Source organism: Apostichopus japonicus, chromosome 12 (assembly GCF_037975245.1).
Source record: "Apostichopus japonicus isolate 1M-3 chromosome 12, ASM3797524v1, whole genome shotgun sequence".
NCBI lineage: Eukaryota > Metazoa > Echinodermata > Holothuroidea > Aspidochirotida > Stichopodidae > Apostichopus > Apostichopus japonicus.
Genome location: NC_092572.1, coordinates 24310508 through 24336141, shown reverse-complemented (window position 1 = coordinate 24336141; position 25634 = coordinate 24310508). Strand labels below are relative to the sequence as shown.

The 25634-nt window shown below is 35.6% G+C and overlaps 2 protein-coding genes across 17 annotated transcripts in view; one reads left to right on the top strand and one right to left on the bottom strand.

The window, feature by feature from the left end:
- Nucleotides 1–6027, top strand: part of LOC139976953 (opioid-binding protein/cell adhesion molecule homolog) — a 104051-nt gene extending 98024 nt beyond the window's left edge. For all 12 annotated transcript variants that reach the window (XM_071985859.1, XM_071985860.1, XM_071985868.1 and 9 more), the window contains 3 exons: nucleotides 761–935; nucleotides 2173–2223; nucleotides 3107–6027. In XM_071985859.1, coding sequence (XP_071841960.1) covers nucleotides 761–935; nucleotides 2173–2223; nucleotides 3107–3195 — 315 coding nt within the window. In that variant the 3' untranslated portion in view covers nucleotides 3196–6027. The remainder of the gene's footprint in view (nucleotides 1–760; nucleotides 936–2172; nucleotides 2224–3106) is intronic.
- A 2258-nt stretch (nucleotides 6028–8285) lies between these two features.
- Nucleotides 8286–25634, bottom strand: part of LOC139976945 (uncharacterized) — a 45972-nt gene continuing 28623 nt past the window's right edge. For 3 of the 5 annotated variants that reach the window (XM_071985837.1, XM_071985838.1, XM_071985841.1), the window contains 15 exons: nucleotides 24567–24878; nucleotides 21350–23349; nucleotides 20330–20532; nucleotides 19659–19732; nucleotides 19444–19505; nucleotides 18506–18539; nucleotides 16552–16738; nucleotides 16032–16066; nucleotides 14359–14676; nucleotides 13390–13610; nucleotides 13157–13294; nucleotides 12651–12800; nucleotides 11127–11249; nucleotides 10414–10645; nucleotides 8286–8845 (listed from right to left, as the gene is read on the bottom strand). In XM_071985837.1, the coding sequence (XP_071841938.1) occupies nucleotides 8424–8845; nucleotides 10414–10645; nucleotides 11127–11249; nucleotides 12651–12800; nucleotides 13157–13294; nucleotides 13390–13610; nucleotides 14359–14676; nucleotides 16032–16066; nucleotides 16552–16738; nucleotides 18506–18539; nucleotides 19444–19505; nucleotides 19659–19732; nucleotides 20330–20532; nucleotides 21350–23349; nucleotides 24567–24878 (4511 nt within the window). In that variant the 3' untranslated portion in view covers nucleotides 8286–8423. Of the gene's footprint in view, nucleotides 8846–10413; nucleotides 10646–11126; nucleotides 11250–12650; nucleotides 12801–13156; nucleotides 13295–13389; nucleotides 13611–14358; nucleotides 14677–16031; nucleotides 16067–16550; nucleotides 16739–18505; nucleotides 18540–19443; nucleotides 19506–19658; nucleotides 19733–20329; nucleotides 20533–21349; nucleotides 23350–24566; nucleotides 24879–25634 lie in introns of all 5 variants that reach the window. The other 2 variants (XM_071985839.1, XM_071985840.1) reach the window with 2 other exon arrangements.

Sequence of the window (25634 nt, the reverse complement as noted above, 5' to 3'; positions counted from 1 at the left end):
GGGACACATTCTAAGTGCCCGAATTTGTGTGGCCATTTCGGCCCACAATTTTTTGATATTGCAATAACTCCCTAATCGTAAGTCAGATTGTAGCCAAACTTGGTATACAGTTATGATTAATAGCTGGTACATGTTAGACTAATTTTAGGACCATCTAGGCTCCAGAAATTCCGGGCCCATCTTTGAACCGGGTGGGTCCAAATTCTATTTCCACCTCAAATGCATTTTGAGACATATTCTTTTGGCCCGAATTTGTGGGGCCCAATATTTTGGACCATTTGGACTAGTCTCACATTTTGGGGGATCTTTTGGGTGTGAGGGAGGGGGGTTTGGTAAACATTTTTTTTAGCCACTTTGTTTGGGTTAAATATCTTTTTGGGGGTGGGGTAGGGTACCAACATAATTAAAAGTGCAATAACTCCACACCCCTAATTCAATGATTTCCAAACTTGGAAAACAGTTGTTGGTTAATAGCTGGTACATGTGGGCATAAGTAATATGATATTGGGTCATGACATACCGCACTTTAATATTCCACTAAGCAAGGAACCATATTGCCCGTTTTCCATTTTTATCTTTTGGGAGAAAGGAGTGATTTTTAACTCTTCCTGATATTCTACGCAACTGCTCCTATATCCGACGTATGAAATACATGATTATCAATTCCTAGCTGATCTTAACGATGAAATGCAACGTGTATAGTGCTAAATATATAATTGTGTGGAACCTCTCTATTTTTCCTTTTCTTTTGATTGTAAAGAGGCCTGGATTTCTTGATTACAAAGTACCAGTGGTCTACAATCCCGAGAAACCAATGGAATACAACACTACCATATACGACCTAAGAGCAAATGCCACTTACTACGTGGAGCTTTTCGCTTACAACAGATATGGACAGGGCGATATCGAAACTTTTGAATTTACGACGGCAGCAGGTATGAATCGCACTTTACAATTTCGAAACATTCGATAAATGTGATGATGATATCAATAATGGAAGGAAATAACAACCTAAAAGACAAAAATATGTCACTCATTTGCGAGATATTAATATCGTGTAAAAGTAATTTGGCCTGACGTATCGATCCTAGCAGGATCTTCTTCAGAGGCTGAATGACAAGTACCAGTAACAAAAGGGACAAATACACGCACATAATACACACAGGTGAATGGTTTTCTGTGCGTGTAATTGTCCCTTCTGTTACTGGTACTTGTATGTCAGACTCTGAAAAAGGCTGAAGAAGGCTCAAGGATCAAAACGCCAAGCCCAATAATTTTTACACATTCATTTACACAGGCTCTTTAGTGGATAAGCAGTTTGCTAACAGTTTTTTTTTAGATATAATATCCTCTGTTTTCAGGATGCTCCGTCATAAACATGTCGGAACGTAACATCACAGAACAAATAGTATTTGATATAATATCTTAAGTTTATATAGACCTAATGTTAGGATTAGGGGATGAGTGGAAATTTGTAAAATTGGTACTATTAGGTCTACAACCTTTTGTGGGAGGGGTGGGGAGAGGGGGGGGGGGGGTGGAGAGGATCTGGAAATCCACACCCACGACTTAAACATGAAAACGTTCCCGGAACCTATGTGTGATACTTCATAGTGAGATATACTCTGATTAGTGGAGCGCTGCGAGTACAATATCAACGAGGGAGCTATTTTTATATCGATCCTGGGTAACTTGTTACAGTAAGACTATTTGGTTGACTTACATACTAATTCACAAACCGAAAGTGGTCTCTAAGTCTAGATAGCTGACAAGTTGGCCTTTCATGGCAACATCAAATATTCATATCATGACCGTGAAGATTTTTTGCTACGAGAGCCTGAAGATTTCGTCACTTGTAAACAAACCTCTTCACTCAGTATAGTAAACAATTTTCGTATGCTGCTTCTGGGAGGCCTAAAGGAGTCAAAGATTGCCTCACTTGACCCGATTTTTTTTGGCACCATATGTACTTCCATCCATGCTCTTCAACATGCAAGCAAAAAAAAAAAACAGATCCTGATTGATAACATTCCAAGAATGATGTTCTCTTACTGCATTTTCTCTGTTTTCCTGAACATTCGGGCGGATTGAAATAGACTCTAACAGAAGTATGCCAACATATAGTAAAAAAAGGACATTTAAATAAAACGGCTGTCTCTTATTCCTTCGCAGTCGATGAACCAAACTCAGTCAGTGAACCACCTCCAACCAAACCCCTCCCAAGTAAGTAATAAATGTTAACGCATGTGTGTGTGTGTGTATTATTCAATTTTGGCCCCAAATCGTGCCTTTTCGATTCTTGTCGAAATCATGCATATGGATCAGGGGATCCTCCTAATTATAAAGAAAGGATAAATTATTTACCATTCATCGCAGAATGCTTTTGCCTCCGTCAGCCAATACTAATTTTTATGAAGCGACTTTGAAAATTGTAACGAAAGTCCTGCTTTTTTCAATACGGGTAAGAGTTAGAGAAAGTTTACGTCAGTATATGTCGAAATACGTCCTTTCTAAAGACAACGGCACTTGGTCAGTATTTATTGGCTCGAAATGAATTGTCTCGAGAAATATATATTTTCTGTACCTCAGGTTTAGAAGATATCCAAACATGTGCAATTTTTGTTAGCACAAATTCCTCAGTTTATAGAGTTTCTCGAAAGATTCGGCCAAAATTTTGTTAGTAATTCCATTCGATTTTTCAATTTCCGGTAAGGTCCCAGTTGCCCGATGGAAACCTGTCACTAGGCGTCTAGTAAACTTGTAGAAGAGGGCGCTCGACGCATTTGCAAGATATTAATATACAACAGTTCAACCAGTCAAACAACATTATCGTGCAGTTTTTTATCACACCCCGTTCAATTGTTGGGTTGATTGAACGGTGAACACTTCTATAGCTTAACAGGAACAACATCAACCGGGAAACATTTATGAATAACAATAGGTTTGATTTCACTGCTTTGAAAACACATATCACTGGCAAGAAACGGAGCAGGCTATTTCATACTATATCCACACACACACACATATATAATATATATCTATATATATATTTTTTCTTTTTCATTCGTCACACATGTTTCTTTTTCGTTTCTTTTCACCTGTTTAGGAAGCTACGGTGGAAGCGGAAGATTGTTGCAGGCATCTATGTACACCAGCTTGGCTTGTTTTTCCATTTACTTATTGCTCTTGAAATAATAAGTAAACTTAAGAACGAAACAGACATTCAAGAAGATCTCCTGTATAAGGGTCATCTTAAACTACTTTTGTCAATGAGATGAAATATGTTATTCCTAAAGGGACAATCGGAAAGCATATTACTAACAGAGAGACTAAAAACAGGTGGTGAACTTCATATGCTGACCATACAGAGTGAGATACCGAAGACCGAACGCGTGTTGCATATGTCACACCAATATGAAAAGTGCAAACTTGTGGTATCAATGAGACTACTTGGCGACAAGACCTCAAAATAAGTCGAAGTCGATGGCGAGTTGATTATAATTGTCGGTGGTTACAGGTGTTGGCGGTGCTGATGATGGTGGTTAAACCTCAACGACAACTTGGACTGAGATCACAATTAACTGAGACTGATGAAGGGCAGAACATACTTTCTCCGCGTCTATCTACAGTTATGTGTATAAAAGTATCATTCTATTCTCTATTAGAGAGAATCGTGTAACAGTTTTGTTAAGGGATCCCGAGCTAACTATGTATTAGATAGATTTTTGAATATCATTTGATTTCCAGTGATAAGTGACTATATTGGTCGACTTTCCTCGAAGGATTTTCAGTTTTAATTCTGCTATATTTAATTATCACACACTTTTTGCCGAGGTGTTTCATGGAGCCGTTACTGCCTTTAAATAGTGTATACGACTCATACGTAGGCCTACATATATACAAACTGCTGAGGTGGGGGAAAGAAATACGTAGTACTTCCGTTTTGTTATTGCCGTCGGAGTAAATTTAGCTATCAAGTACCGAGAGCATTTTCTATTTAGTCGTCTGGTTTCCTTATGCTTAATGCACGCAAGATCACTGGCTTCCGTGCTTTTAGGATGCCAATGTATGAATGGTTGCCAGACGACGCTTCGAATTGGATCACATTACCAGAATTGTTTTTCTTTCTATCAGTCTGGTTTGCTGTGAGATGACCTAGATGATACGAGAGACTGTCATTAATGTATTAATGACATGTCATGTGCAAATGTCAGCTAAATCCCCCGCATGCGATCTTCCAAACCGGACGGATACGAAAATAAGAAACAAGAGTTAGGCCTACGATATTATGTTGATTTTCTTTCCCCTTCGAGTTTTAAGGTGTAGGCTGCTGTATATACGACACAGGTTGTAGGCTATAGCTGTATACACGACACATAGTGGGTGTATGCTATAGCTGTATATACGGAACAGGGTGAAGGCTATAGCTTTATGTACGATACAGTGTGTAAGCTATATCTGTATATAAGACACAGTGTGTAGACTATAGCTGTATATACGACAGCGCGTAGTCTATAGATGTATATAAGACACAGAGTGTAGGCTATAGCTGTATATACGACACACGGCGTAGGCTATATCTGTATATACGACACGGGGTGTAGGCTATAGCTGGATAGACGACACGGGGTGTAGGCTATAGCTGGATAGACGACACATGCTGTAGGCTATAGCTGTATATACGGCACAGGGTGTAGGCTATAGCTGTGTACACGACAAAAATTCAAACTTAACTCTATTGTTTTAAATATGAAAAAAGGTTGTTATTTATTCTCACTATATATATATATATATATATATATATATATATATATATATATATATATATATATATATATATATATATATATATATATATACACACGCTTAAAATTTTACAAAATATACGAAGAGGATAGAGGAAAGAAAGCCCGCTGTCACTTTGCATAAGGGTTTGCAAAATGTACAATGAGATAATCTCAGTAATAATTAACTTAACTTACCGTGCAAGGTAACAAAACTTTACGATGTTAACGTTACCATGTAAAAGATAAACTGAATATTCATAGTGATGATATAATTATTAACTTGTGATGTAAATACAAAAAAGAAATTGGCCTACAAGTAAATATTAAAATGTTTAAGTTCGTCAATGTACAAATAGTTAAAAGCAAAATATGTAAATTAATGGTGATTCATTTATTATGTACTATTTGAATATATTTGCATACATTAAAATATAGTCATGTTTCTGTGTAATTTGCAATAATAATATAACAGAATAATATTTACAAGCAAGCAATCAATCATTAAATTTCTTTATTTGTTTCGCTATATACCTACTTACACTTTACATGAATAAACTGTAAAACAGATTGACATTTAGTGTCATGTTTTAAACGTTTACTTCGAGATGTGAAGACACGATATATAATAACTGATATACTAATTACTTATATACATATGTAAAAATAAGTGTGCCTGACATTTCGATCCTGGCAGGATCTTCTTCAGGGGCTGAATGACAACTTATATTAATATAAAAAAATCTATGATAAAGAAGGCACAATATCAGAAGATTAAAAATTTAGCATTTATTGAGAGGGATTATTGAAGAAACGGTTCATTCACCAAGGGAATTCATTATTCCAGAGAAGGATTTGACTTTCCGTATGATTCTAAATTTGACGAAATAAAAACAAAATTTACATAACCTCCATTTCTTGTTTCCTTGTTTAGTGCCCACTGTTAAATTAATACAGCGAAACTGCTTTATGCCATCAAATGATTTAAGAAATGCCAGGCTTAACATTTTACTGGAAACAGAAACTGTACAAGTACATGTTTTCTCAATTGTTTGGCTTGGCTCCGAGGGTGTTCACCAAGCTAACGAAACCACTCCTGCCTGAATTAAGAGCGCAATATCCTGTGTAAGTTACGGGTTCCCTTTGGCTGAGTGGATAAAGTCAGTGGCATTTGAAGCAATGAGGCTTAGCAATTGGGAGGTTGTGGATTCGATAACTGGTCGGGTCATAGTAAGGGGGTTTTCATTTAAGAGCAACATACGGTTTTCCCATCTGAAATGACTTTCTTAATTCTAAGTTGAAAACATTCCAAATTTGAGTTGAAATGTTGAATTGGAAGCCACCCTACGTGTAAGTTGTAATTCATAAGCCCTTGTGCTTAAGCGTCATAAAGGTCATACTGCGCTATATTGATATATCTACTTTCAAGGGGAAATATATGGCCAATGTGCTAATACAGTGCATCAGGTAATAGAGGCCCTTACAAATATGGGTTTCATTTTCCACCCTGAAAAGTCTAGACTAACACCAAGAGAACCTTAGTCTACTAAGGTTTCAAATTACGACTCAGAACACATGACGGTAAAACCAAAACAGGAGCCATTAAACAAGACACTTGTGAGTATTAAGCGGTTCAATGCAAAAAACCTCTACTACAAGCATAGATTTGGCACATATCATTGGACTAGGCTACTTCTATCACTTTTTGCCAGTGGTTCAGTATGGACCTCACCTTAGGCTCCGTTAAATTATAGTATTAAAGATGTTGATCAATGCTGATATCAATAACCTTTCACTTATATCATTATTATTGTTCATACATATTGTTAATGCTTTCACTTCATTTTGTATTTGAGCTTTACTAAGAATATGTGGGCTACCATAACACCATGTGTGTGACAAACCACTATAAATAGAAAAATAACAGTTAATGTACTCTGGCAGGTAAAATTTTCAAGAAAAGTTTTCAGATAATAATTGTCACGTGGTATATAAATGAGACGTCAAATTCTACATTGGCAAATACGATGCATGTGCAATACAATAATTGTTCAAGCGTGAGGACAAAATCTATAACTTTTGTGCCATTAAATCAAAAGTAAGTATTACTGTATTACAATAGGTAATACTGTATTACTTTCTGTATTACTCTTGGTTCTCTTTCAAAGAAACAATAAGATGTCTTTACCGTAATTTCTTGTTAATCAATGTGTGCTAAGTGTAGTCCTCTGCATTGAGTTATTAATTATTTCCAGTAAAAAGGTTCACATAGTTATCTTCCATTATCATTATTTAACATGCAATTGATATGGATAGTTCGACCAGACACTATTTACACAATAGTGATTTTATGGCAAATCACCATATTAGGATGTCGTTCTTACAACATTTGTTTGTTCCAGAAGCTCAACTGTAACCTTCCTTCAATTAAAACAAAAGCCCAAGATCCACTTCATACATGATACAGTAATATTTCTACCTTCCTGGTCATTCAAACTATCTCTGTGATGTTTTCCTGGTAACTTACTGTCCTTCTCCTTGTCGGATACAGACAAAAGCAGATGAGGATGTTGCTCTTTCTCTTGACTTCGTGATGCTTGTTCTTTGTCCACTCCAACTGACTGACGCTAATTCTGTCTCTGTCGCAAACATGATTTTGCTTTGTCCTCTTCATCTGCAGACTGGTGCTCTTTCTTTTGACTTCATGATGCTTGTGCTTTGCCCTCTTCTGACTGACGCTCTGTCTCTCTATGGTCAATATGGTATTGTTTTGTCCTCTTCATCTGCAGATTGGTGCTCTTTCTTTGACTTCATGATGCTTGTGCTTTGCCCTCTTCTGACTGAAGTTCTGTCTCTCTCTGTAGTCAAGATGGTTTTGCTTTTTCCTCTTCATCTGTGGACTGGTGCTCTTTCTCTTGCCTCCATGATGCTTGTCCTTTGTCCTCTTCCGACTGATGCTCTTTCTCTCTGTTATCAAGCTGGTATTGCTTTGCCCTTTTTCTCTGCGAACTGACGTTCTTTCTCTTGAATTTATGATGCTTGTGCTTTGCCCTCTCCATCTGCGGACTGGTGCTATTTCTTTTTTCTTCATGATGCTTGTGCTTTGCCCTCTTCTGACTGACTCTCTGTCTCTCTCTGTGGTCAAGATGGTTTTGTTTTGTCCTCTTCATCTGCAGATTGGTGCTCTTTCTTTGACTTCATGATGCTTGTGCTTTGCCCTCTTCTGACTGAAGTTCTGTCTCTCTCTGTAGTCAAGATGGTTTTGCTTTTTCCTCTTCATCTGTGGACTGGTGCTCTTTCTCTTGCCTCCATGATGCTTGTCCTTTGTCCTCTTCCGACTGATGCTCTTTCTCTCTGTTATCAAGCTGGTATTGCTTTGCCCTTTTTCTCTGCGAACTGACGTTCTTTCTCTTGAATTTATGATGCTTGTGCTTTGCCCTCTCCATCTGCGGACTGGTGCTATTTCTTTTTTCTTCATGATGCTTGTGCTTTGCCCTCTTCTGACTGACTCTCTGTCTCTCTCTGTGGTCAAGATGGTTTTGTTTTGTCCTCTTCATCTGCGGACTGGTGCTCTTTCTCTTGACTTCATGATGCTTGTGCTTTGTCCTCTTACGACTGATGCTCTGTCTCTTTCTGTCGTCAAGATTGTATTGCTTTGTCCTCTTCATCTGTGGACTGGTGCTCTTTCTCTTGCCTCCACGATGTCTGTCCTTTGTCCTCTTCCGACTGATGCTCTTTCTCTCTGTTGTCAAGCTGGTATTGCTTTGCCCTTTTCCTCTGTGGACTGACGCTCTTTCTCTTGAATTTATGATGCTTGTGCTTTGCCCTCTCCATCTGCGGACTGGTGCTCTTTCTCTTTAATTTATGATGCTTGTGCTTCCTCTGCGGACTGTTGCTCTTTCTCTTGACTTCATGATGCTTGTGCTTTGCCCTCTTCCTCTTCCGACTGACCCTCTTTTTCTCCCTGTCTTCAACATCTTTCTGCTCTAAGTGGTATTTGCTTGAACTTCTTTCTCTATCTTCATTTTTGTGTTTAAATTTTATCTGTTGATCTCTTAAGTCTGCAACGAAATCAATAATATATTTGTTAAGTATTTACGTCCAATTGACCTATATCAAAAATAGCATACACCTGCATGAAAGAAAACCATTCTAATTTGTCTATGTGCAATTCATAATATCCCCATTTCAGATACGTACGGCTGCTCAATTTAACTATGTCCTCTTGCAACTAAAAGCCTGTCAGTATTTGTAACTTTGATACCATGTCTTTGAGAGAAGCAGCGTTTGGCTTTACTCTGCTTTGAATCGAAATATTTTCATTACTTACACAACACCATCATTTTGTTAGATCCAGACATGTTAATTAATTGTTGCCATTCGTGGACCTATACCATGTGAAATACGAGAGTGTCATCTTTCTTTTGGTATCTCACAATTCTCAATAACTTGAATTATTTAAATTTATAAGGATGTTTTCTGTTTCAAGTAGCGATAACATGTTTAGGGTCATTTCTAGTATAAGAAAAAAAATTGTTACTGATAATGGACCTGTACCATGTGAATGATAAGACTCTTATTTTTCTAATGACTTTAAGCTAAAAAGTAACAAATATTTCCACAGTTGTGACTGGTAGACTACAGTTGTTTTGAATTAAACTTCAAATCAATTGAACAAAATTATACACTCAGATTATTATTAATGGGCAATATAACCAAAGACTTTTGGAAAAGTGTCTAAGGGAGAGCACAAAGACTGGTTGAACAAAGTTTGCAGAACAGGATAACCTAATAAATTAGGTTGACAAACAGATCTAGATATACACTATATTGCTGTGGCATAAGCTCAATTGAATAAGACTTGAATAAGACTTCGTTACTTATTAGTAAGATTCCTTACATGGGTATATGAGTATCATCTCAAATTCTCTACACGCGTATCACTCCGCTGCAAGAACTTGATAACAATTTAAATCAGTTTGGTTTTTATTTCTAATCTTTCACAGTCTACTGCAACCTGCAGAGTCCATGGTGAGCAAAGTTCCATCACCTGAATGTGTTTTTCATATTCAAAGGAGATGTTATCTTTCAATTATTGTCCTGAGTATGATAAATATCATTTTTTTCTTTAGAATGATCCTCCTATCTCTAAATCTCGTTTTACTACAGTATGCTACTCAAGTCTTTACTTATCATGCACAGTCTTTGTCCCTGCATCTATGCTTTCATCAGCTTCCACCTCTTCTTCTTTCACTATATACCTCTACCTCTATTTTACAGCCCTGTTCTTTTTCATCTTAGCTATATTTTTCAAATGTAAGAAAGGGACATCCGAAGTATGCGATTTCGGAAAGCTACACATCTTGGATATACTTTGTTTGCTAATTACAAATTACGAATGAGAGTAGGTATACACGCACGATTTTAAGGATTGATAATTCCATATGGCAACATAGACTTCTTTAGGCCTTAGTAAAGAATAACTTGAACAACAATTGGATTTAGTGAGCCATCTCCCATTTTATATATGGACAATTTCTAGCTGTATTTTTTTTAAATATTTGTTCTCACTGCATTCAATTTCAATAAAGTTAAAATTATTTAGAACTGACTTATTATTCTTACTTACCTTGTTGGTATAAATACTCTTGCAGGTCCTTTCGACCAGCTGATTGCAAAGCCTCTCCTAGTAGTATATAAGTTGCTTCATTTCCTTTTGACTGCTTCCATGTTAATAACATCTGATACACTTTTTCCTGTGCTGTTCTGTTATCTGTGTCGATGGTCTGAAGCTTTGGTTCTCCAATTCCAAGTTTACTGCCAACAATCCGCCATTCATCACAAAATTTGTGAGACAAATCCTTTTCAGAAAGTATAAGGAATAATAAGATTTCATCTTCAGAAAAACAGCATATTTAAATAAAGAACATTCCATTTAGCCATTAAACTACCGATTTTGGTATGCGTTTCAATTAAATTTTAATATTTTAATAATTTTAAAATAGCCCATGTGTCTCTTTTGTGTGATTTTAATCTTTTTGCATCTTATAATGTAAGAAAGAAAAACACCAAACAGCTACCAGTGATAGAGAAATACAGCTACCTGTACTGACGTTGTTATTAGTGTGACAGTTTTGTGTAGCTTTATGTTCCTTGTTCTTGTCATGCAACTCTCCACTTATAATGACATAATATCTAAACGTTACCAACTGACAAGCCTAAGAGCAGTCGTTAGGAGCTATCTGGGTCATTTTCTTATTGAAGGTAACTCAGTTTACCTGAATGTTACCACCACTGACTTGTCACTGATTTATTTCATGAGCCAAGATTGAGTATATTTACCTGGATGGTAGCAGTTGCGACAACAAGGTCTGGTGCTTCTATTCCGGCTGTGGATGTTCCCGCTCTTGCAGCTTCCTGTCTGTTTGATGTGCTGGGCTGATTAACACTTGCAGGTTCAGGAGCCTAGTTAATAGTAAACAGTATATTAGTATAAGCTCTAAACACAGTTTGTGACTAACTCTATAAAAACACAACAACAAGTTAAGACAACGTAATAGTTATTATTGCCGTCATACATTTATGATAATCCAGAACCAGGTGCTTCATAGAAACAGTGTTATATGGATGTTGGGTAAACTTTAGTCAAAGTTGTTTTTCCTAATAGACGTCGAGATGGTGGTGTATCCTTTTTTTGTGCTATTAATTGTTCATGATAGACAGTCCAGTGCTATAGGAGTACTGTTATAAGGTGGACCGGCGGCTTAGCAGAAAGAAAGAGGTGTTAGTGAACTATAATTTACAGAATATCTGGGCGATGCCAATACATCTCACTTTCAACGAGCAAAGCTGACGAGGCACACCACCTCATACAGTAAGGTATCAGAAACGCACAGGTGTTTGCTTGACCTGATATGTGACATTTGCATTGTTGTTATTAATAGTATATATCCTAATAATAACTTGTGATTTAGCTATTAGTTTAAATTTAAACTTCAGCTAAGCGTCTTGCTTATCTGATCAGGGAGCTAATTAAATAGTTTACTTGAATGTTTAAAAAAAAGTAAGTTTGAAGGGGTTCTACGTGTTTTCTTTTTCTTGTCTTCCACTACAAAGAGCAGTTTTCACACATGTGTCTGCCAACCTGTTACACACCTCACAGTAAAACGAAAAATCTTGAACAAAGTTCTTCGAAACATTGAAATATTACTACTGATCTTTCAGGCTCTTGTTGAATGTAATACTTCCGGTCCCCATGTTGTCTTCCATAGTGACTTAGAACTTATCTTATGTACTTCCTAATTCACATTCTTTATTAATGACTTTAATTGAGCGATTTGTGATAATAGGCAATGTCTTGGAGGATTTTAATTGCACTTTTCTAAATCTTCTAATGACATTTGAACTCTAAAAATGTTCAGCAGTGTCTATACTTGAATAAATCTGACAAGTGATAACCCATGTACCATATCACCCATTAATTTAAATTACATGGTGGTACATTCTGAGGTATTACTATGGCTTGAACATATTTATTTTATTGTATGCATGAGTTTACCACTTTCAAGACCTCTCCAATACTAGTGCATAATATACAAAGAATATTTATCTATTTTACAAAATACATCTACTTTAGTCTTTCTTTTTTACCATTTCACAATTTCAACACAAAAAAAGCAGTAGTTATAAAGTTGTTGAAACAGTCTATTAAATAATCTTCAAAACTTAACATCTTTTTCCCAATGGTAAGGATACACAATATCGTTGTTGTTAGTTTAGGAATATTTCATGACAAACAAATGCACAAAGACTAATAATGCTTCAAAGCATCATTATAAAGCTGGATCTATTTGAGTAAATTCAAACCTTGAACTGGAAGATGAAGTTCTGAAGATCTGGAACTTGGCCAGCTTTGCAATAACATGTGCATGCATCTGTTCCCTTAGGTTCTGTTTTGTGTAGCACAAATATGCGAAAAATCCATGGCGCAATGGCAACTTCATTAAAGGATATTGCCTGTGGTAGAGTAACAAGAATTGAAAATATTGTTCAAGAATTTAACTCCCTAGCACTAACTAATTTTAAGGTCAAACATTTGCTTAATTACAACGGATATGATTTGGTGCTCTAAATGTGTAATCAACTTATATATAGCTATAGTACTCATTATTAAATGCTTGTAGTTCTAGAATTGACCATGACATAGAATTTTTTACTCGGAAACAACTTTTATGACTTCTAATTGTTATTGTTACATGGGTGAGATGTTTAACTTTCCTTATTAGTTGGCTAAACAATTAATCAATTCAAAATTTACAAATTCAAAGTTTCCATTTAAGGTGTGACCTGTTTCATAGTTGACATAAACATACCTGTGTCTTTTTTTCCCCTCTCCTGCAAGTCCAATTCATTGGTGTAAATTTCTTTAATGAAATTTTCAAATGTTTCCCATTATTGTAAAAAACTGTGGGTTGTTCATGTAGCAAACTTGCATTGTTACGTTTGGAAACCTTTGGAAACAGAAATATAAGCAGATGGTCACACAAAAGGAAGGATAACAGGTATATAAATTCACTTATTAAGTTCAGCAATGAGTTTTGCTCACCTCTTCAAAAGTTGCTAAATTCAAGTAATAGCCAATATCGAGATAAATGGTGTCCGGTGAACAACAGCGTCCAGCAGCATACATGATGATGTTCTTGGCTTCAACTATTTGGGCATCAACTTCAAATTTCTCCCAGCTAAAACGTTGAATCTCAATCACACAATTGTGCTCACCCAGCTTATAATGAGTATTGGACTGCTCCTCCCATTGTGGCTCGCTACCTAACATAAGAATAAGAAGAATAAAATGAAAATGAAATTTAAAAATTTAATTTCGAACCAGGGATCTCATTAAAAAAGTTACTCCCATGACTAATATGCATCCTCGATTGACACTGGAGAAACCACAGTTGTCAGGCATCCAGGCAGTGGAGGTTTTAACCAGTAAATTGAAATATTCAGATACTTTGGTCACAAATTGCATATTCAAGCAATACATTTCATCTACACAGTACCTTGAAGTTAGTACCTAATATGAATTAAAAATAGAAATATTCTAATAATTTGGGAAGGAACTACACTGTTTTATTCCGCTTTGTATTCATTCCCACAAGCGATTCAGTTTTCTTACAAAACACAACATCAATTCAGTACCTACCCTTGAAATTCAAGGATCTCATATCATGAGTTTAAATATGGCGAATATGTTTTTTTTTTTTTAAAGATTTTAGGGATTATCTCAGGGCTTCCCCATTAAACACCATTCTCCTCAAATGTTATGACGTAAGGTCAAGTACCCTTTTACACAAATTGGCAACTTTAACAACTGATCGACAAGTTCAATACTAGACTCTCTACTGGCATTTCTACATCTACAATGTTTGAATCGAAAGCATGAGAAATTCTGAATTTACAACACCTTGCCAGTAGCACATGGCTATTACAAAAGAAAACGAAATTACATTTATATTTCACACAATTTTAACATCTTATAAAAGTCAGAAAGTAAAATTTCTTCAGTACAATTTACCATCTTTATGATGACTTCTATATATCTTTGCTTTCCATTCACATCCTTTCTTAAGAACCAAGCAATGAGGTAGAGTCAATATGGCTGGCTTCATAAGATTCAGGTTGCTAGGCAGAAGCTCAACCACCAGTGACGAGTTACTAGCGAATGTAAGTGATTCACTTTCGAGATGGGGTGGAATAATCATCTGAATTAACTGTTCCCCTTCTAGAGCCCCAGAAGGTATTTCCAAGCTGGCCCCAGTATCGGGAATGTCCAATCTTCCTCCTTCCTTGTTGACAATTAGCATTACCCTCAGGGATTTGAACATCACTTGATCTGCAATGTACACAAATATTAGAGAGGGTAAGCTTGATACAGGAATCTAATTGCATGCATTTGTTCAGCCACTACTTCTTCATCATATTTGTACAGAGACTGCACACGTTTATGATCAATCACTGAATCATGAATATGATTCAAAATCTGATACTTACTGCCCTTCTCATTTTTTGGCAATATTGCACGATTATCGGTTTCATATTACTTAATTCTTGAAGTACCTCATAGACAGAGAGGCTAATTATTGACTAGTAATAACGTCATATATATTTTATAGCGCTGAGTTACAAAAGAGAATATATCTCAAAGTTCTTTACATAGTACAAATGTAAGATGCATACATAGTGATGAAAGGAATAAAGTAGTCATAGCAAACTTAGATACTAAAGGAATAAAACATCAATCAATGAAAGCAATAAATCATCGATAACTTAATAAAACTAATATCAACAAGGATAAAAACAAGATGATTCATTAAAGTACATGATAAAAGATGAGATTAAAATAGCATGTAGGGCATTTGGAAGTACCTGATCTGGTAAAACCCCAATAAAGGCTTTCAACAGGAAATAAGCTCTTTTAAAATGTAACTTCTGCTGAAACATGAAGGAATGTAGTCTATTGAAAATTGTCAGTAATTTGACACATTTTTAGAAATGGTATATGGATGACTTGAGAGCTTCCCTTTTGCCCAAACATGTTTAATATACCCTTACACATGATTGGCTATTTGCTCTCTGTTTGAAAGTTTACTGTGAACAGTGATAATAAAGTTGATGCCCTTTATTTCAATTCTGTAGCACTAGCTATACTTTAATCTTCTCAACAACATGATAGTGAAAAAGAGAGAAAGAATTGCAGCTCAATCTCACTTTGGTTGAAGTGTTTCTTAAATAATAAAAGTTCTTATGCACAAACCTTGTCCACACCTGACAAACCTCTTATCACATTATGATCCAGTTAAATATTTTCCTTATCAAAGCTCACTAATTTTGATTTCCTCCTTCATGTCATTTCATGATAAGTTACAAAATCCAAATTCTTTGGACGCACAAAAGATTACAGTCAGGAGCTTCTATTAAGTTGCTTACAGAGCTTACAAATGGGTTTCATGTGCCAGATCCTTTTTGCAATTTTCCCTGTTCTGCAAAACTCACACCTATTCAATCCTTTTGGGGGTATCTTCATTTTACGATTGATATGAATAAATTTTACTCACTTACTTACTTAGAAACTGAACTAAGTAACAGTATTTGAGAATAACTAAGAACAGAAAAAGATGACTAAATTACGTCATTAGGTTATGCTACAGTTCTATTTGTTTTTATGTAAAAAGTATGACCAATACTCACATGCCGTTTCTCCTTGTGTCAATATCTGGGAAGCCAAAATGGAAAAAAAACAATTAAACTAAAAGATATTCACGGCTAGATATTTTCATTTGGATAGGAAACAATAGAACTTGAAAGTCTGTATGAACTTGCAATGAATACCAGGTACTACAACAAAGCAATTTGCAATGCATGTTAAAAAATTCAGCACAATAACCAGATCCTGCCAGGCTTCAAAATCCATTAAAAATGTTACTTGTTTGATTATATGCCAACAAACTACATTCATAGAAGAACAAATAATAAGTTTTTAATTGTAATTAAGGTGAAAGTAAAGAAAAAAGTATTGGATTAGAGCCATCAACGAATGCAATGGAATTTAAATACTTGTATTAAACGGTTAGCATGCTTAAAGTACAAGCATGGTTTACCATGAACAAAATTTGATCAAAATAAAAGCTAATGCCTTCTACACATTAAAATAACTTTGAAGCACATATAAAGAAGTCAACAATTCGAGTATGAAAATATTCAAAATACCTTTGTGATTTGTGGTGTTTGCACTATTTGTTGTGAGCCAGTATTGACGTGTTTCTTCTTTGTAGTAATGCTACCGGGTTCTTCAGTATCTTGTTTCTGTACTGATTTGGGAGTCAACGTCCTTTCTTTAGCTTTCTTTGTCTTCCCCGAATGTGCAGATGATTTACTTGGCCCAGGTTGTGAGAAGTCTGCAAAATGAGACTCAGATGTTACAAAGCAAAACACAATATACATTTAGAAGATCTAAAGTTAGGTATTATTAATAGCATAAAATAATTATCTGTACTAACAACAAGTAAAACTGAACAGTTCTTTTTTGGTTTCGATAATAATCGTAAACTTTGCATTCATGATGGATCGTGTGTGTGAGAGTTTGTGAAGCCTAGCGTGTAAACATAATATCTGGAGAAGGAAAAGTTGGACCAATTTCCACATTTGGTGTGTAGAAGTACCACATTGAGTGCAAGAAGCCTATAGTTTTTGGTCAAAGGTCATTTGGGGTCAAATTGTGAAAACTTTGTAAACAGGATATTGCAAGAAGGGAACCTTCGACAGATCTCATATTTGGTTTGTTGATGCACCACATAACATGTATGGAACCTATTATTGCTTTGGTGGAAATCAAAGGTTATTTGAAGTCAACAAACGCCAAACATTTACTCCACTCCCCTCTCTCCTGTTTCTCTGCACTAACGCACCTTCCTAAAAATAATATCGCAAGGAAAGCTTGGACATATCGCATATTTTGTATGTTATTGTACCACATTGAGTATAAGAAGCCTTTGTGGGTGGAGGTCAATTTTCGTATGAGTTTACCAGGGGTCAAATTGTGAAATCTATGTTTTACGCAATAGGTCAACAAGGACAGATGTCATATTTAGTATGTTGATGTATTGATTTAATACAAGAAGTCTGTTGTTAAGGTCAATGGTCATTTCAGGACAGCCTGTGTCATTGTGAATTTATTGTTTGTCACATCAAACTGTTTTTCACTGTTTTACTACTATGATCAAGTTGTTATACACTCTTACTATACATTATGTCAGATGTTACATCATCGAAACCACAATACATTTTGCATTTTTGTTTTCTCTCATGTTATCAATTATATGGACTCTTGTAATTAACTTGATTGCAAATTGCCCAGTTTGGAATACGTTTCACACTCTCTCTTACTGTAATTCATTTTCACTATTTTATCCATTATTAACTCTGTACAAATTGAATAGAATACAAACATTGTTAACGGTGTGTAATCTTTTCGGTTTAAATAACTAACTGTGGAAGTAATCAGACCTTTTTGTATAAAAATTAACAATGCATAGAGGAGGAGTACATGGACAAATTTTCAGTGTGACATACGATACCACAGAACTATTGTAAAAGTCAGTAGTAAACACATTCATCAACTTAAACTACACTAACAATAAAATTCCTGTTAAAACTTCATTTCATTTTCTAAATTGAATTGATACTTGTCATTTAACCAGGCTTTGTTTTGATTTAATTGGCTGGCCTGCAAAATCTTTAACACATTATGACGAAGACGATTATTTTTCGTAGTTTAATCTAGTATTAATTCTCCTACAAATTTAATAGCATATGAATGAATGAATGAATACGAAAGCAGTAAAAGCACACATGATACACATACAGTTGACTAAAACTTTAATAATGAGAAAAATTGTGTATGAGTTAATGAATCTACTAGATAGACCCCAATTGATTTGAAGGGAACACTGACCCTTTCTTTGGTCCTCAGCTTCGAGTAGACTCACAAAAGTTTCAGTGCAGAAAATCCTTTGACAACTTGATAGTCCTATTGTATCCTTTTCACAGAGATGCAAATACACAACAGTATAACATATACCTTGGCAACTTGCAATGTATGCAAATGGTTTTATATATAAATTATAAGAATTGAAAAGAACAATGCATTGCTCCAATTCTTTTACCTGTAATCTGATGAGGAGTACTCCTAAACTGCATCTGTGGAAGCATGAGAATCAGTAAATCCAGCATATTGTTAATAACAAAGGATTAAAATTAAATATGATTATGGAGTTTCATCGCTCCTATAAACAGTTATTAGGGTTGATGGCAGAAACCATGTTGACAGACTGAAAAGCATTATCGGCAATGTGATATATGGCAATGCACTTCCGATCTAAGAGTTGCAGGTTGAATTGCTGGCTTTTGGCAAGGCACTTTAATCTCAATTTCCTGTCTTAACCCAGGATAATAAATGTGGACCGGTGAGGTAACAATTGTAAATACATGTTTGTGCACTGGATTGTAGTGACAACAGTGGGATATCTCTTTGAATAGAAGCTCACTGTGGTGGACCAAGAGCAACTGTGTGAACTGTGTGATGTGTAACATGGGAGAAACTTGGCACTATAGGTTGCGAACCTGCAACTTCCGTTCAACATTTAACCATATCTGCAGTGACAATTGTCTTTTGGAACCTTCATTTCTCATACGTTCTACTACAGTTTAATATCAAATTATTGTTCATAATTAAAGTGAAAGAAGTTATAACTACTATAACTGTGATCTGCTTTTCTCTCTCATTGCTATAAATAACCAATTAAATTTCATTGAAGTTACCATTTTTGGGTGGTCTCTCTCTGACAATTAATACACAATTGAGTATGAAATCAAACCTGGCAAGCTGGAATTGTTAATGTCATTAAAAGGACATGTACAGAATATGTATACTGTAAAAAGGTTTCACATTACTACGTTGATCAAGCATCATACCTCACTTCCTTTTCTCTTGTTCATGTCAAGCTAATACATAAAATGAGAATAATCAATGATTTCCTGAACTAAAAGTAATATTATACACAAATACAGTACATATAAAAAAAATGAAGAAACTTGAGTTTACCGGCCACTCTCCAGATTTCTTGTCCAATGTATGGACTATTCTGTCTCCAATTATCCACTCAACTGACAAATGAAAAGGAGAAAAAGAATTCTTCATGTAAACTTGATAACTCAAGGAGGAAGCTGTGAACTAATCAATATGTAAAGTGTACATAGCGATGCTCTGGAACATATAGACAAAAGACAAAATCAGCAATTTAAAGGCAAGAAACATACTTGTTAGGTTCTTCTTCATAGAGGAGAGTAGCGTCTTGCCTGTAAGTGATGGTGGCGGACTCGGGAAGTTCAAACTGTTAACACAATTGTTATAGTAATTTATTATTTATGAAGCTTTGAAAGTCATCATTAAAGCATAGGAATGTACTGATTGTTTTCGCATGTAATGCAAATGCTAGTAAACTTTCAGGAGTAACAGTGTGACTATGGGATTTCACTTAAGACTTCTTGAAGTCTGTTTTTTTCTCTCGAAGGAACACTTAATACATTGTATATCTCAAGAGGAAAATATTTTCAGATGTTTTAAGCCTGCTAGTCATCATAAGTATTAAACTACCTTTATCATCCAAATTAGCACCGATTGTTGCTGAAGATTCAATTAAAGGTTTCTGGGAACATTATAGTCCCAAAGTTATTTACTGTGATGTTTCACAACAAGTTAATACCAAGTGTTTAATGGTGTTATATTTTTTTTGACTCGGCTGACTTTGCAATAACTCTACTCCACAACACTGGAATAACTTATTTTAGGATTGGAAAGATCCTTTAAAGCACTGTAGTAGATTAACATAAGACATGAAACGAATCGAATCAGAGTATTTGTCCTTTTCAGAATCGCAACACTGAAATCACTGCAACTGTAGGCACTTACTAAAACTATGTATACTTACAAAGCTTTATTCAATAGTTTACATTGAGTGATGAATTTAATCAGCTCCTCAAAGTCTTCCACTTTCAGCCTCATGTCCCATCTTGATACTTCAATCACTTTCAAAGTAGGAAAACATTCTAAAGTAATATTGCTGTTGAAGGTTAACGTTGCTTTTGTTACCTCAACAATCAGATCAACCAGTCTTAAAGTTCCAATACGAATCTGTGTAAAAAGTATAGCCATAAATTTGATGCTATTTCATTACACTTTTACTTGTAAGATGACTTGATTATTATGAGATTACTTGTATGTTGTTACAGTGAACCTACACAAATGATCTTCTTTCAACAATTCCATACAAAAGCATAGTAAATAATTACTAACAACTAATTACTAATGATTTGCATCATAGCAAACTATGTGTATGAGATGAGAAGGGAGATTGGGATAGGAAACTACCATTCTATGCTTTAGTAAAATCATTAAAGCTGATATCTCTCTGCAACAGACTATCTAGTTTTTATGCTTTTATTCGTAGAATCATGGATCTCAACATGCAGTACTTTTTATTGCAGTTACAGTAAAGGTCAATAGACAACATTTGTGTGTTTTTTTAATGTAAGAAAAGTAAGTAATAACATGTCAATTATGGCAGTGTGAACCATGTTGATCTTATGACAAGTGAGCACTCTTAAGAGAGAGCAGACCGGCACTTGATTCCATATAACTTTAACTAACCTTTGTGTGTACTATAAGCTCTACTTAACGAATACATTGTACAGTATTTGACATTCATATTGTGTGGCCCAATGAGAAGTATCTTCAAGAACAAAAGTTGATCCTTTGGGTATTAACTACTGTAAAACACCAGCTGACGGTGTTTATGCTAACCTGACCACCTCATGACGATAATGTTGCAGCACATTTTCCTTCATAGGCAATAGGCCTCAGTTTTGAGATGTGTGTGTGGTAAAGACTACAATGATACTTGACACTGAATAAATACAGCCAGATGAAGAAAAGTTTATGTCAACTATACCTTTGAATTTGCTGCATACATGAGCATTGAGACCTTAGACTGTTGCAGTATTCTGCTATCTCCACCTCGGATTGTTACAATGTTCTTACAGACCTGCCGTACAGGGTTATCCATTCTCTTGTTTCGGACTGAAGTATTGCACTCAATAAAGCAAAGGAAAATACAGTTCAATATGTATTCTGGAACCACACCCTTTTGTGATTCATAACAACTGTGAAGATGTTCCATGATGAGATAACAATTCTCAGGACAAAGATAGCTTGTGAAGCGAAGAACATAGTGAAGGTCGGCAGGATTGATCAGTGGAAGGTGTCTGTCAAGAAACAATCGATGACGGTTTTGTCCCTTTGACCGTTGAAGCATCGATGAAAAGTGTTTAGCAGCGAACCATTCTTGGATCACTTTATGTAAAAACTTAACCTGCAGAGACAAATTCTGAAGATCTGTGGTAGTTTTCCTTTCAGTAAAAGGCTTCTCTTTTTCATTGAGCTTATTATCAGTTGAACTTCCTCTATCACTTGGATTCTCCTCATCAATAGATAATATGTCATCTTGTCCTTCTCCAATCATTGCTGCTTCAGACGAACTCTCACCCTCTCTCCTCTCATCATCAGCAAACCGTTCTTGGATCACTGTATGTAAAGACTTTCCCTGCACTGACAAATTATGAGGATTGTTGCTAGTTTTCATTTCAGTAAAAGGCTTCTCTTTTTCATTGAGCTTATTATCAGTTGAACTTTCTGTATCCCTTGGACACTCCTCATCAATAGATAATATGTCATCTTGCCCTTCTCCAATCATTGCTGCTTCAGACGAACTCTCACCCTCTCTCCTCTCATCATCAATATATATTACCTCATCTTGGGTTACCATTCCTTCTTCCACTGCCTCTTCTTTGTTTCGGTGTTTCTCTTCCCTTGCCATCACCCCTTCTTCTACAACCAGAATGCCTGACTCTATCCAATCCTTGACATTAGACACATTTTCATTGAGAAAACTTTTTTGCCACATAAGTTGTTGGTACCCTTTGCATAGTCCATTAAAGGCTATTTCTGATAAGCTTTTGGACATTATTTCACTTTCTGAGCTCTCAGAGTGCTCAGATCTAGAAAGGGAAAGCAAAGTATTCACCATTACTTCCATAAATGGCCCCACGCTGTCCAGTTGACCTTTGGGTTTGTCTATTTGTCCCAAGTGTTCTATATTGTGGACAATATAAACAAAGAGCAGTGGATTACTGCAAAGATCAAAAAGCAATGCAGAAGTCTCAACACTGCATTTAACTTTCTGTTGCTTTTCTCTGTCATCCGGGATAATATTAGCAATGTACTGGTCTCTCTCTTCCTCACCAAATCTTCCTAATTTCAACATTGGACACCGAGGAAGGTCATGCACAAAATCTGACCGAGATGTTAACACTACTGTACAATTTGGGAATTTCTCCTTTCTCATCACTCGCTCTACCTCGGAAGGTTCTCCATCCTTCGTCCTGCCATTGTACTCTTCTAATCCATCAAGTACTATACAGGTTTTTCTTTCATCAGAAGCTTGATCGAGAATAGCTTTAATGTCACCTTCATTAAGAGGTTTACCTTTGGGGATATAAAACTGTTTGATAGCTTCAATAATAGTCATGCCATCAACAAATTTCAAAGGCAGAAAGACAACCATTCTAGCATCACTACTCTTCCCAACACTCCAATCATAGGCTAACTGAGATGAGAGCATGGTCTTACCAGAACCTGGATCTCCTTCTATAATGATGCGCGTCGCTGATTTGAGTCTTCTGTGAGTAAGTATATCTGTGTATTTTAACTTACATTCTTGATCAACATCTGTTGTCTTCATCTTTGATTTGGAATCAGTAAGAACCAAACCACAGGCAATGAATAGCTCTGATGTCATCCACTTACAGGATTTTTTCCATGGTAATGGTGTCATAGTTTCATACCAGCTTTTGGTCTTTTTCCTCAAACATTCGATGAACAAAGTTTGTTTCCCTGCAGAAGGAGAGAAGAATTTTCATAGGCAAAATACTTTTTAAATAACATTGAAGCAGCACATATGAACAGGAGGGATGCTGTCGGAAAATATGATGTATATTCATTGGAAACAGTAACTTGACTTGTTGAGTTATTGTTCTTGTAGCAGTGCTCATGGTCAATGTTTTACTGCAATGGGAGCAATTTTAAAAAAAGTGGCAAAAATTATTGGAAAAATTTCTACCTAAAGCAGCATTTTGCGTTGGGTCGCTTTTTTCCACTTTTTTAACATGTGCATCGATTTTTTTACATGTATCAATCATAAAACAGCAATCTAACATACCATCCAAGTTTCACCCTGCCAAGAGCGTTAATTAGCGAGTAATTAACGATTTATGTCGATAAATGAGAAGAGTGTCCTCGACAAATTTCACAGTTAAAATTAATCGCATACAATTCCGCCAAACCCACTAGTTTGAATTCAACCAATCAGATATGCAGGTTTAGTTATGAGCCGTTGCTAAAAATAGATTCAAGACTTTGCGTTGGTTGTACCAGGGAGTTGTTATGCAACTCCCTGGTACAACTGCCATATAGACTGTACACAACTCAAGCGTAGTGTTATATTACGTATCTGTCAATGATGTTCGTAGTGTTTAAATATTCATATTATGGGCGAGGTTTATTGGGATCCCAACGGAAAATATCTTGGAGAAAAACAAAGTTGAAAGTTTCAAATTTTTCGACTTTTATGCCACCATTTGATGTAAAATATAAATAGATTAGCTAGTTATGTATGTCGTTATGGCAAAGTGGAATCAGTGAGGTTGAGAAAAATCATAGAGAAGGACGCAAAATGCTGCTTTAAATAAACACCATACTTTACTCTCAGAGGCATTAAGTGTGGTTCGACCTAGTTGTACAAGCATGAAGAGAGAAGATGAAAATCACATGTTTGTTTATAAATGTAATGATCTGCTACCAAATCATCTGGTACTGTAGATACAGTAAAAACAAGATCGCTGTACTTGCAGTAAGGGAAACAGTTTCGCTGTTCTATTTCGCAGAAATGACGTGTAGTTAATATTCACAACTTTCTCCTAGAATTGAGATGAAACGTTAGAAATAATACAAATTATCGTTCAATCGTTAGACGGATATACCCTTAAAAATTATTCTCATACTGCTGGGTCTTACGTACACACTACTTAAACTGTTAAATGTTTATGCTTTACCTTCTAATGTATGAATTGGTTTCTTTAACTCGCTCCTTTCATCAACCAGGGTCTGATACTCCTGTACCTTAGCAACAGCCTGGACAAGTTGATATTGCTTTAGAGGGGTCACTAGTTTGCCAACATCAAAAGGATTGATGACTCCCATATCCTCAAGGGTCAGAAGGAAAGAAATTCCTGGAGTCTGACTGGTAATGACTGCCTCCTTCTTCTCATTAGTGAATTTAAAGTAGTCACATAACTTCCTTGGTAACGACAATAACAGATGCGAGGACAAAACAGCCAGAAATCTTCCATAAGAAGTTTCATCACCTGAAACGTTAAGAAAAACCAGAAACCGAAAAAGTTTAGTGGTTCCAATGGCCAAACATATTCATAGTGTGGTAAGCCATAATATTAAATATTCATTCATGAGCTTGTGCACACCAAACTGAAGAGGATTATCTATTAACTAATGCGGCAACATATAACGGAAGGCACCAGGAATCAGATATCATGTTGACAAAGTCTACTTAGTGACATGGTACAAAAACAAATACAGGCATGAACATTAATGAGGTCAAAATGATCTCATAAGTATGTTCTGTAACTATATATACTGTTTTTACATTGTATTATGCATGAAGCTAGTTGAATGTAAACTATTTTTCAGAGATATCTGATAAAGAATGTTATGTTCACTCATTAAATATTCATGATATGCACACAATAAAACAACATGGTTGATTGTATGAATGTAGTGTGACAAACCTAATATGTCTAGGATGAAAATCATTGAATGTTTGGTTCTTTTTTTAATTGTGTTTAAAGCCAGTTCTTGTGATTTGATGAATATTTATGACATAAAGATGGAAATGACATGAAATTGTGCCTATTTTCAGTATTTTTTACTAACATCACCACATCAACATGAACCAAATTTATGTTAAGCCCTCCCATTCATGGTGATAAGTAATTGCACATTGTAAAACTAGGTTTCTATGCAGTATTAAATATAAACTTTTTCCAACAAAAGTAAGTTATAATTGTAACACATGTCCAGAATTGTAATAAAGCAGCTAAGCCTAC